The 11,797-nt window shown below is 38.0% G+C and overlaps 1 protein-coding gene across 3 annotated transcripts in view; it reads left to right on the forward strand.

Annotated features, from left to right (window-relative positions):
* Window positions 1-11,392, forward strand: part of pkp4 (plakophilin 4) — a 48,666-nt gene extending 37,274 nt beyond the window's left edge. For all 3 annotated transcript variants that reach the window (XM_067373372.1, XM_067373371.1, XM_067373370.1), the window contains 9 exons: window positions 52-243; window positions 2,358-2,531; window positions 2,895-3,045; window positions 3,187-3,379; window positions 3,578-3,662; window positions 5,591-5,708; window positions 5,889-6,020; window positions 6,853-6,926; window positions 10,333-11,392. In XM_067373372.1, coding sequence (XP_067229473.1) covers window positions 52-243; window positions 2,358-2,531; window positions 2,895-3,045; window positions 3,187-3,379; window positions 3,578-3,662; window positions 5,591-5,708; window positions 5,889-6,020; window positions 6,853-6,926; window positions 10,333-10,572 — 1,359 coding nt within the window. In that variant the 3' untranslated portion in view covers window positions 10,573-11,392. The remainder of the gene's footprint in view (window positions 1-51; window positions 244-2,357; window positions 2,532-2,894; window positions 3,046-3,186; window positions 3,380-3,577; window positions 3,663-5,590; window positions 5,709-5,888; window positions 6,021-6,852; window positions 6,927-10,332) is intronic.
* The last annotated feature ends 405 nt before the right edge of the window (window positions 11,393-11,797 follow it).

Below are 11,797 nucleotides of genomic sequence, written 5' to 3' on the forward strand. Positions count from 1 at the left end.
ACCATAAAACTAAATTACTTTTTCCCTTTTTCTCTTTTCCTGTGTTTTCAGATTGTGGAAAACTGTGTGTGCACTTTGAGGAACCTGTCATACCGTCTTGAGTTGGAGATGCCTCCGTCTCGGCTGATGGGAACCCAGGACTTGGACACGCTCCTGGGCCCGGACACCTCCAGTAAGCAGGCCGACTACAGCTGCTGGGGTCTCAGAAAGAAGAAGAAGAAGAGGTCATGGCAGGATCAGCAGGTGAACTGTCCCTACATAAACTAAGCTTGGATTCCATATTCTTAAAAGCTTAAAAAACTGCTTCTGTGCTCTTGAAAAATATCAAATGATAAGGGTTGTTGGGTAGGGAAATTCACTTTGCAAATAGCTTTGCACAATGTTTCATATGAGGCACTAAAAGCCGTACTTTTACAGGAGTTGTTTTTCAGCACAGAGTCATGTAAAACCTGAGAACATAGTGCATTTTAAAATTGAGATTTCCAGCACTGGAAATAATGGAAAGTATTAAAATATTAAAAGGTCATGGAAAGGCCAAGGACGTTTCTATGAGTAATTTTGATTTGCTCAGCTCTAAAATGTTTATAGAGTGCAATATGTATAAAATTAATTTTATAGATTCATTTTATCATTTCAAAATTATTTATAATATTAAATACATGCTATTATTTAAATTATATTTAAATCTGGTAATAATGAACTACTGGAAACAGAAATTTCATTGGTCAAAAAGTGAGTGAACCCATTCAAATATTTATGGATTGTTATTAAATGATTATAATTAGCATTGTAATGAATGATTACAATAAAATAAATAAATAATAAATTAAAATACTGTAAATGGATATTATCATCTAATTTTATGTTTGCTGGGGAGACTGGGAAATGTTGCAGCATGGGGCCAGTCAGTTGGTACACTGTCAGTTTGACAAGTCAGAGAAGAGCTGTGGTGATGCCATCAATATCATACACTTGCATCACCTTTTTGAGCTCACAGGAGAAGTGGCATGTGACTGTAATAACATTGTGCATTTTTTCAAGAAGGAAAGTTAAAAAAAAAATATCAAGAATTTTTTTTTTGCCCAGCAGTCATTGTATTATAGATACAGTTATTTTACTTGCATAATCTAAAGTAGCTGTTTCTCTAGTTTAATATGATGCTTTGCATTACTGCTAACTTCAAACCAAGTGCTATAACAGTTAGCTATTTTATGGCTGTTTGGGGGGGATAGTTGTAACAGTTAATTAAAAATGTTACAGCCAAGCCCTTATGATGATTCCAGATCAATCACAGACAGATTTTGTTAAGACAAAATCATGTGAGTTTTTTGTTGCATTGAGGGATTTGGTAAATATGTGGTAAATATGTTTCCATCATAGTTTATGCGCATGTCTTCTTATTGGATAAAAACCAGATTTTTTTTATATGCACATTTTTTTCCATCCTATAAAAGCTTGTTTCCACCACTGAATAAAAAAAAAGATTATTGTGACTTTTTATCTCACAATTCTGACTTTTTTTCTCAGAATTGCGACATGCAGTCGCGAGTTATAAAGTCAGAATTGTGAGATATAAAGTCAGAACTGCATGATATAAACTCGCAATTCTGAGAGAAAACGCCAGTCTTTTATAACTCGCAATCGTGAGTTTATATCTCACAATTGTGAGAGAAAAAAGTCAGAATTGTGAGAGAAAATTCGCAATTACCTTTTTTATTTTTTATTTAGTGGTGGAAACAAGCTTCCAAAATTCACATAAATTGATGATATTCCAAAATTCACATAAAAATAGGTGTATGGCAACATAGCTAGTGACCGGAATACAGTGCACACACAAACACATGGCAGTTGTTTTTGTGCTAAATTTAAAATCCTTGAAATACAGTACAATGTTTTTTGTCACTTAAAATTGTTCAGTTTATTCAAAACTGATTATTTTTGTTCTTCAATAACATTCTTGTAAAACTTTAGATGTGTGGATCTTATTTCAGCAAATTACCTCTCATTGTTACATTTATCCCCAGCTAGTGTTACAACTCACTCCAGTAGTGGGATAGGTTGTAACGGAACTCTTTGTGTTTGACATTAACTCACATAGTCTGTGATTGTGTTGTACATGTCCAAGTGAGTTATATTTGTAGCAGACAAATGTGGCTACCATGTATCAAAATGAAAGAGATATAACACACAACCACTGAGTTACCAATGCTCAAACAAAAGGTGTTAATTTTAACCCCGGACTTCCCCTATATACAGTATGTATCTATATGTTTGGGTTTTTTTAATGTTTTATTAATATAAGTTCAAAGCTGAAACTAACCTATCATTATTTGTGATTGTGATATCCTATGATGCAGTGGGATGGTGTGGGGCCTATTCCAGGATTTTCTGGAAGTCCAAAGGGGGCAGAAATGCTGTGGCATCCATCTGTGGTGAAGCCGTACCTCACTCTGCTGGCAGAGAGCTCCAACCCAGCCACGCTGGAAGGGGCGGCTGGGTCTCTGCAGAATCTTTCCGCTGGAACCTGGAGGGTAGGCTGCTTGTGGTCACTATACCATAAACTGAATTATACAGCCACAGTGCTCAGAATAGAGCTGAATTATATGAATGCCTATAATTGGCTGGTGGATGAATGATATGTCCTACACACACACACTATCTGACTAGATGTTGCTTCAAGGTTTTAATACAGCAACAGTTTTATTTTATTTAATTAATTTCCTGTCCCTTTTATCATCCTTTTGCATTTTTTCAGTCAAAACTAAGAAAAACGTTTTCATTTCTTTACTGTTTTTAAAAAAAAGGAAATGTTAATGCAACTTCTGGCTGCACTGAAAGGTGATAACCTTCTCTGAAATGTTAACCTTCTTCTTTTTCTCTCTCTCACCATTCAGTTTGCGGCCTACATCCGTGCTGCCGTACGTAAAGAGAAGGGTTTGCCCATTCTGGTGGAGCTACTGAGAATGGATAATGACAGGGTGGTCTGCTCTGTGGCCACTGCTCTACGTAACATGGCTCTGGACGCTAGGAACAAGGAGCTCATTGGTCAGTCACTCAAACTTATTGCTATGAACTCAGTGCGATGCCTTACATTCCGTTTTTATTATACGTCGGTTTTATGTGGCCATTAAAAACTGCATTTCGTCTTCAAAAATAAATGTTCGCTGAATTCGGTTGCTTTGAAAGGAAAATACGCCATGCGGGACCTAGTGACCCGTCTCCCTGGCAATGGGCCCTCCCTGCTGTCGGATGAGACGGTGGCGGCGGTGTGCTGTGCCCTGCACGAGGTCACCAGCAGGAATATGGAGAACGCCCGTGCACTCGCCCAGACAGGCGGCATCGACAAACTGGTTACAATCAGCCGAGGACGTGGGGAGAGGTACATACCTCTTTTTATGGGCTAGTTGAAGTGGGCAGTTTTATGTGTTCATTGGCGTTGCCGCACCGTTTCATAACAGCAACAAAAAAATCTATTGCTTTTCAAGTACATTCAATATGAATATATAGAGAGAGCCTCTGTTTTCCTTGGACCTCCTAGTCCAGGCAGGAGTGTTTGAGCTCTTGTTCTCTGTTGCAGGTACTCCATGAAGGTGGTCAAGGCAGCAGCTCAGGTGCTAAACACTCTGTGGCAGTACAGAGATCTGCGCACCTTCTACAAAAAGGTACATGTTCTCAACCATTGCTCTGTGGTTAGTAGGGGTGTGACGTCAAGGTGAAAAGCTGTCTCTCAATATTGCCATGACAGAGTGTGAGGGTAAAATTAGGATAGAATATGCCACCGCTACATTTACATTATGCCTCCACTGTCGTTTTGCTTTTTATAAAATAAAAACCATTTAATTAAGTTTGATAACGGTTGCTTCAATCCCATCCAGCAGCTTGTCATGTATGTTGTCAGAGAAGCTTGCAAATAGGTATCGACTTTTGTTGCAGTTTGACGGCACGTGTCCCCTGAAACAGAGCGTTATTCATTCCTATGGAAATTGAAAACGCTCGCTCTTCTCCTATTGCTCCATGCCATTTTTTTGACCCGAGGGAGACCAATCACAGCGCTTGTGGTCCACATAGAATTGACGCATTGTTACATTTGTGAAGAGGTGCACGTCAGGCTATGTCGTAGGCTACGCGTGGTACACACAGCCTACGCCATAGCTACGGTGTTCACGCGCCGCATAAGTATAAATCGGCCTTAAGCATCTGACAAATGTCTTATCTTGTAGCTCAGCACTACCGCTCCCCATTCACAGAGTACGTGTGATCAAGGAATCAAAAGCCAAAGTAAAACGCAAGCATGCATTCAAACACGATTTTTAATACCCCGCATTTTGAAAGCGGCTCCCTGATGCATGCAAATATCTCCCAATATGAAAGCTATCTTAGGCTGGGCTGTGTAGTTGTAACCATCTCTCAGCTCTGTATCATGCTTGAAGAAAAATTGGGTCTCTAGTTGCACTTTGAATATTGAGAGAGTGCTTTGATTATGGTTGCACTTACAGTTTGCCAAGAGAAAACTGTTATTCATTTTTATTTATACTGTTTTTATTTTGCGTTTTAGTTTCAATAAATGCAAACACTGCAAAAAATGTCCATAATCAGTTTTTTTGTCTTGCTTTTCAGTAAAAAATATATCTAAACATCCTTAAAACAACATACTTTTATTCAAGAAGAAAAATCGGCTTTCAGACAATATGTCTTGAATTAAGTTTTTAATTTTCTTACCCCATTGTGAAATTATTTTTTTGCTTTTAAACATCAAGCATTAGCATCAGTTTTGGCAGTTCACCTCAGTCAAGCTCGCATCAGCTGACTCCCAGGTGACTCACGTGACGTCTACCTATAAGAATATGACGCCTATCACAGCATCCATATATACGCTCCTCAGTATTATCAGCTATGGCATTTCTCAGGAGCTGATTACCCTCCTCCATCCCCAGCTCCTTCTCTCATCAGTCAGGACTGACCTTGTGATGATTGCTGCTCTCCCTGCTCTTATCAATGCTAGGCTGCATGGTTGCACAGGGAGTTCTTGCCCAGAATTGAACCATACCGCCAATACAAAATTATCAATCATATTTGATGATAGAGGTCCTGACAGAAATAAACTTCTCAATTTTGTTGAATTTATGCTTAAAAAAAGAAAAATATTGTTTAAAACGAATCTATTTTGTGCAGTTTTGCTTTTCAATTAAATGTATCTTGTTTTAGATGTTTAGATTTTTAAGTGGAAAACAAGACATTCTGATTAAGAAAATGCAGAATTTATAGCATCAACAGTGTCCAGAAGCTCTGATCTGATGACTCATTTGGAGGCAATGCATGTTGAAAATGCTGTATATAATTTATAGTGTATACACCAACGCCTTATGGAAAACGGCGAACAATTGCTTGTTCAAAGTACTGTAAATCAATAATTGCACTACAATAACAGTTTTAAACGTAGAAGAGAACAACAATAGGATCTACAAAATTACTTGAAATTGAATTAAATAAAAAAATACTCTGTGTCTGCTGACCACTTGTGATTGGATCACCTGAGACGGATAATAGTAGTAGGTGTAAACAGGGGCCTGTGTGTTCTGTGATTGAACAGGATGGATGGAACCAGAATCACTTTATCACCCCAGTGTCAACACTGGAACGAGACCGCTACCGTTCCCAACCTACTCTGCCAACCAGCAACGTACAGATGTCACCTGTTATCCAATCAGGTGGGTCATCATAACCACAGGGAATTGTAATTCTGTAGAAGCTACAGAGAAATAACTCAACTGCTTATAGGCTCATATTGATATTTATCAATATGGTTGTTTTATTTTTATTTTATTTTTCTTTGTATTCTGAAATGGTTTATGACAAGCGATTATTTGATTTTTTTTCTCCACATTTAGGAGGCAGTGCCACCTCTTCCCCTGCTATGTTGGGTATAAGAGGTCATCGTTTAAATCAGCGGAGGACCCAGTCGTCTATGCAACTTCATAATTATTATGGAGACGCCAACAGAAACACAAGTCAATATACAGGTGAGCTTTCCTAAAATCCACTTCTTAACAGGCAAAAGGCAATATTTTTAAGAAATACCCAAATTCTTATCATGTACACTTCATATTATTTGTAAGAAAAAAGGCTTTCATAATGATCCATCACAATGTAATAGAATTTTCTGCTTCTGAAATGACTTTTCTGTGTGGCCAAGAGTGGTGCAGTCAGGGAAAACAATATTAACCAATAATCTTAAGTTTCTTCTTGCCAGTATTCCGGTGGATGAAATTAAGTTCTTTCTTTCTGAATATTCTGTTTCATTCAGAAATATGCAGCATAGTTGGTAATGATTTATGGCACAGCCCTCTTGCAGAACAACAGAAGGACCTGTCTGCGAATTAGAAGCTAGACTGATGCACTAATAGATATTTCACCCATGCGCTCTTCAACTAATAGAGCAATCAGTTTTACTTCCCTGTCTGGTCGGAAGCCGTAATGGTCATTCATTTAAGAGCACTTGACCTCCGTAGTTACTCTTTATTGATTGGTGGTTCTTCAGCCTGGAGGGTCTGATTATGTCTCTGATTCAGAATGCAGGTTCAGTGTGAGTGAGGTCTTCATTAGGTCTGTTGAACCGTTTCCACCCATCTAACCCTCAGCCCTGCTCACCGTCCCAACTGTGGTTCACAGAAATAGTGTTACCACAGACTGTACTTTTTTTATAAAACATAAATCTAATTTAAACATTTAAAACATCACATTTAAACATCAAATTTTATAACATGGATGATCATAACTATATCTGGTATATACAAGTATTTATTCTACAGAAATCGTGTTGAGGTGTTTTAATATTTGTATTTATGTGTTTAGGGTCTGGAAAGCAGTCAGCCTATTTCATCAGTTCCTATCCCTCTCCTTCAGCAGAGGAGTCTCGCAGATCACAGGTGAGTTTAACTCTTGCTCCCCTCACAGAACAAAAAGGAAGAAATTGCTGAAGCCAGCTGAACATAGATGTATATGCCCACTGCAAATGATAACCATTGACGTAGATTTAATGCGTCTAATCCCAGCAGATAAAGGTTGCATAATCCATTGGCTTTTTCCCTTGACCATTCCTCACTGTGTGTGCCCACAAATATCTGCAGAACAAGCATCTGAGTTTAATGCTGCACTCTATGTGGGTCATTGTATGCAACTACCATATCAAATAATTTTTTTAATATAAAATGTTTGTTAGATTTCAAATCTCTTATTCTAGGTGCTAATAAATTGAATTGTGCCATCTCAAACTAAATGAATATATGTTTGGATATACAAAAGCATTAAGAAAAGAAACAGTTTTACACCTTGAGCTTAAAATCATGACCGTTAATGTTTATTGGAGTTTAAAGACCTGTTCACATCAAGATGAATATTCAGTGTGAAAATTCCGTTTACTAAATTTTGATTCATTTTTATTTTTTTTTTCATTTCAGATGTGTTTTAATCTCTTTTCCATCGCACTGCGAAAAATTCTGGCAAACAATAAAATTTGCACTTTTGGTCACATGCCCAGAGCTGCTCCTGTTACATAAAATTACAACTTTGACTTTCTTTCTTCCCCGTGACAAACGGTTGTCAGAAACTGAATGTTTCCGCAACTCTGCAGTTCTCTGAGGAGACTAATCCCGTCCGAATGTGAATGTCTGTGACTGCTGATCATGTATTATCCTAACGCTCATGCTCATGTGCTTTTTTGTTGTTGTTGTTGTTTTTTTTTTTTTGGTTATTTATATATTTTTGTTATATTTATGGGCTTTTTGTGCCTTTATTTGGAGAGGACAGTAGAGAGCAGACAGGAAAGCATTGGGCAGAGAGAGGGGGGGCAGGATCGGCAAAGGACCTCGAGACGGGACCGTGAACGCATTTGCGCCATATGTCAGCGCACTAACCACTAGGCTATCGGTACCGACCTCATGTGCTTTTTGACCTACATGAGCTATGTGCACCAATCTTCCCTATACTTTTATTTCATTTCAATATAGATAGTATCCGGCGAAACAATACATGATAAAATTACCAAATAGAGCCAAATCGTGGAAATTGTGAAGACTGCCCATTTTAATTTCAGTGTCAGGTAAGATTAAGATAGTTACTAGATTTCGCTGCTCAAAGTAAGATGTTTGTAACCTAGTGTTACCAAAATTTTGACTTTGATACAATACCCAACTTAAATATCACAATACCGATACTTAAACGATACTATGGCAAAAACCTAAAACAGCAGAAAAAGTAAATAACATATGACAGAACTTGTGCAGGCTGATAATTCTGGATTTGAGATTCATTACAATGAAGTTAGAGTTAGATTTAATATATATATTTTTTATTATTTTCATGCTCAATAAAATTGTAAATTATTTTTGGCTTTTTTTTTTGACTAAGATGATTGTAAAAATTATATTACTGTAAATAATTAGAGCAATGTTATTAAAGCATAAATTGGTTTAAAATAACTGTATATACACTTCACATATTTATATATTTTTAAATGAATTTTATTTTTGCAACCAGATATCACTTATTAAACTAAGACTCAATAAGACACCTCTTTGCAGAGTTCTGCTTGCACGAGTAAAATAAATAAAAAACACTCATTTAATGTTTGAGAGCAAAAACATAATGCTGGTATCACTTTCACTAACCCGTCGCTCTTTAATTCTTTGTACAAATCGGGATGTTTGACAGCAAGATGCTTTTGTCTCCCTTCGCTTGCGTTATTTTGTAACATCTTTTGCAGACGGGCTTTGTGGTGTCCGTGGGCTTGCCCTGGCTGTCTGCAATGTAAGCTCAATAATGCCATATTTCGCTTCGTGCATCTGCTTTCTCAACAATTTGTGGACGGTCTGCAAGAACACCTGTTTTTGCAACCACACCTCTCGTTTCGTCACCATAAAAGCCGTTGCGCAGTTGAGAGGAATAAAGACGCACACAATTTGCCTAAGAAGCAGCACGCTGCACACACACTGCCCCCTGCTGTCGCACATTAGGAAATACAGTTGGCACTCAAAGTACTGGTAATACTAATAAAATGAAGAACCGTACCGTTTTTAAAAGCAGGGTATCGCGATACCTTTCTAGTACCGGTATATCATGCAATACTATTGTAACCAAGCAAATCTCTAGTGTTTTTCCCCCTACTAGTCAATGGTGGGCGACATCTGCTTGGTTACAAACATTCTTCCAAATATCTTCCTTTGTGTTCAGCAGAACAAAGAAATTCATACTGGTTTGGAACAAATTGAGGGGGAGAAAATGATGACACAATTTTCATTTTTGGGTGAACTAACCCCGCGCTTAACCCCGGGTTATCGACGTATCAAACACCACTTTTAACCCCGGGTAAAGGAATGCTTTGCAGTTGAGTTAACCCCGCATTGTGTTGCCAAACTTGTACAGTATGAAACGATGCAGTAGAATGTAACAAGTCATTTCACTCGGCGGCCATCTTTGAAATGCCTCTCGGGCTTTCAAGTGCAGCTCCTATCTCTTTGAATGGAGAAACATCAAATTCGCAAACTCTTTGTCAAGTCATCATTGAAATCTGATAACATCTATCTCATAAATTTTGTTTCTAAATGCTCGAATCATGACAAAAAAACTATTTTTCCGGCTGGATCAAGCTCATGTGCAGTCCTAAGTGTCTGTCTCTATAGGAAGCACGCGTCTGACTGTTTCTATAGAAACCGGAGCTTCTAACGGCAGCTGCAGTGACGCGATGACTTTACCAATCGGCGATTGGCTCTTATTTAGAAGGCGGGACTTATTCCACAATATTGCGGGTTGCACTTTCTGCCATTCAAAACAATACAAGCGACTCATCTAGTGTTATTCTATAGTCTTTGACCAATAGCATACTCATATTTGCCTGCTTTGGACAGTCACGGAAACACCTCGCATTGTATATAAATGGTAAATTCAGTGTTTGAGACGAAAAATGTCAAATGCTGACAGAAAACGCAACAATTTGATTGAAGAAGAGATCGTTTCATTCTTACCTTTATAGTCTGAAATGTCCATTCAGTATTCAACTCGATAGTACAGTCAGCAATAGGAGGATGCGCAATGCTAGTGCATATGTAAACAGGTCACATGCTGCGTTCATCTAATCAATGACGCCGACACCGCAAATATGCAAGTAAGAACGTTAACCCAGGGTTAGGAATGTACAATGTGAAACGTCAGATTATGAATATTCAGGATTGATTGTTAACCCCAGGTCAATTATGAGCAGTGTGAAACGTGAAGCAAGATTTGTTGTCATTATTGATACACATGTAAATGATGGATTTCATTTTGTCTCTCTTTCAGCATGGCCGGCTCTACTACCCCGAGGACGCAAATCAAAGCACCTATGACACTTTTGGAATGTACCTGTCGTCTCCGATGGGCTACGAGGATGCCTACCTGGACGAGCCGGTTCGTTATCCCGTGGTGAGCGAGAGGCAGGTGCTCAAACCCAATACCAACTACGTGGACTTCTACTCCACCACACGAAGGCCTTCATACAGAACTCAGCCCTACCCGGCCTCACCTGACTCATGGGTGTAGGCGTGTACGTTTGTGCGTAATTGTTCATGTAACGTGTAGCCATAGATAGAATATTACAAGGACGTGTCACTCCTTAAGACATATCTGGATCAGTGGATTCCAAGACTGTTGTATGGACAAGCTGTTGCATTTGAAGTGACTGGTTCATTTTCATTCGGCAAAATTAATTTGTGTTTTGTGTGTCCGGTGCAGCGACATTCATTTTGATTTGTGTGGGTGTGTGTGTGTGTGTGCAAGTGTGAGTGGGAAAGTGTGCGTGTGTGAATAGATGACAGATTATATGCTCCATTAAATTAACTTGAATTTGACCCGGGATTGAGTGTGAGCCAAAGATTTACTTTTCAGTATCTGCTGTTTTTAAACAGCAAACACGTGTTTAAGGTCTGATTTACTGAGAACTTGAACCATCTTTTTATGATTTTGGTTGCTCATGTTTTGTTTTTTTTATGGCATGTATTATAGTCACCTCAGTTTTTGAGTCAAATGAAAAGGTGTAACTAAATTACATATTGGCTGAAAAGTCTAATAAAGATATAATAGCGGTGTTAAAAAAATATATTTAAAAAAACACTAATAATGTTCTGTGCATTTGGAAACAAAAAAGTCATTTTGTCTGATCTCATTGCTGTAGCCTACTTAATGTAAAGATTAATGTATGTTCCATGGAGTCTTGCACAACTACGTCAGTTTATTGTACAACCGTGATCTGTGCTGCGAAGCACAAAAAACTGTGCCATGATAAATCGCTATGTAGAACTGTGTGTATATGTAAGAGACCTTATGGAGGCAAAAGTTATTACTATCAGAATATTTAGATGTAATAAAGATGACATCTGTTTTTTTAATATTTGATGTTGGATTATGTTGTTTATTTCATAAAGAGCTACAATTCAATTTTATTTTCAAGTGTTCTTCGCACTCCTAACAGCAGCAATAGGACAGATTTCAGCTTTCCAATAGCTTATATTTGGAAGAAACTATTCATCACAACCGCATTATTATCTGCTTATCAAATTTCAGTTCAGAATTACCCATGTTTTTATCATTGGTGTGCATGTTAGCAGACAATGGCCCTAAGCTATTCACGTTGTTATAATGAGAAAGGTGTTCCATTAATAGCCACACGGGGACGCTAAAGAGTCGAATATACTGCACAGGAATGCAGCACTAATTTATATCACTAGATAGGATAGATATTATAGATGGACTAGTGGTTTGTGGGGGT

This window comes from Chanodichthys erythropterus, chromosome 21 (assembly GCF_024489055.1).
Source record: "Chanodichthys erythropterus isolate Z2021 chromosome 21, ASM2448905v1, whole genome shotgun sequence".
Taxonomy (NCBI): Eukaryota; Metazoa; Chordata; class Actinopteri; order Cypriniformes; family Xenocyprididae; genus Chanodichthys; species Chanodichthys erythropterus.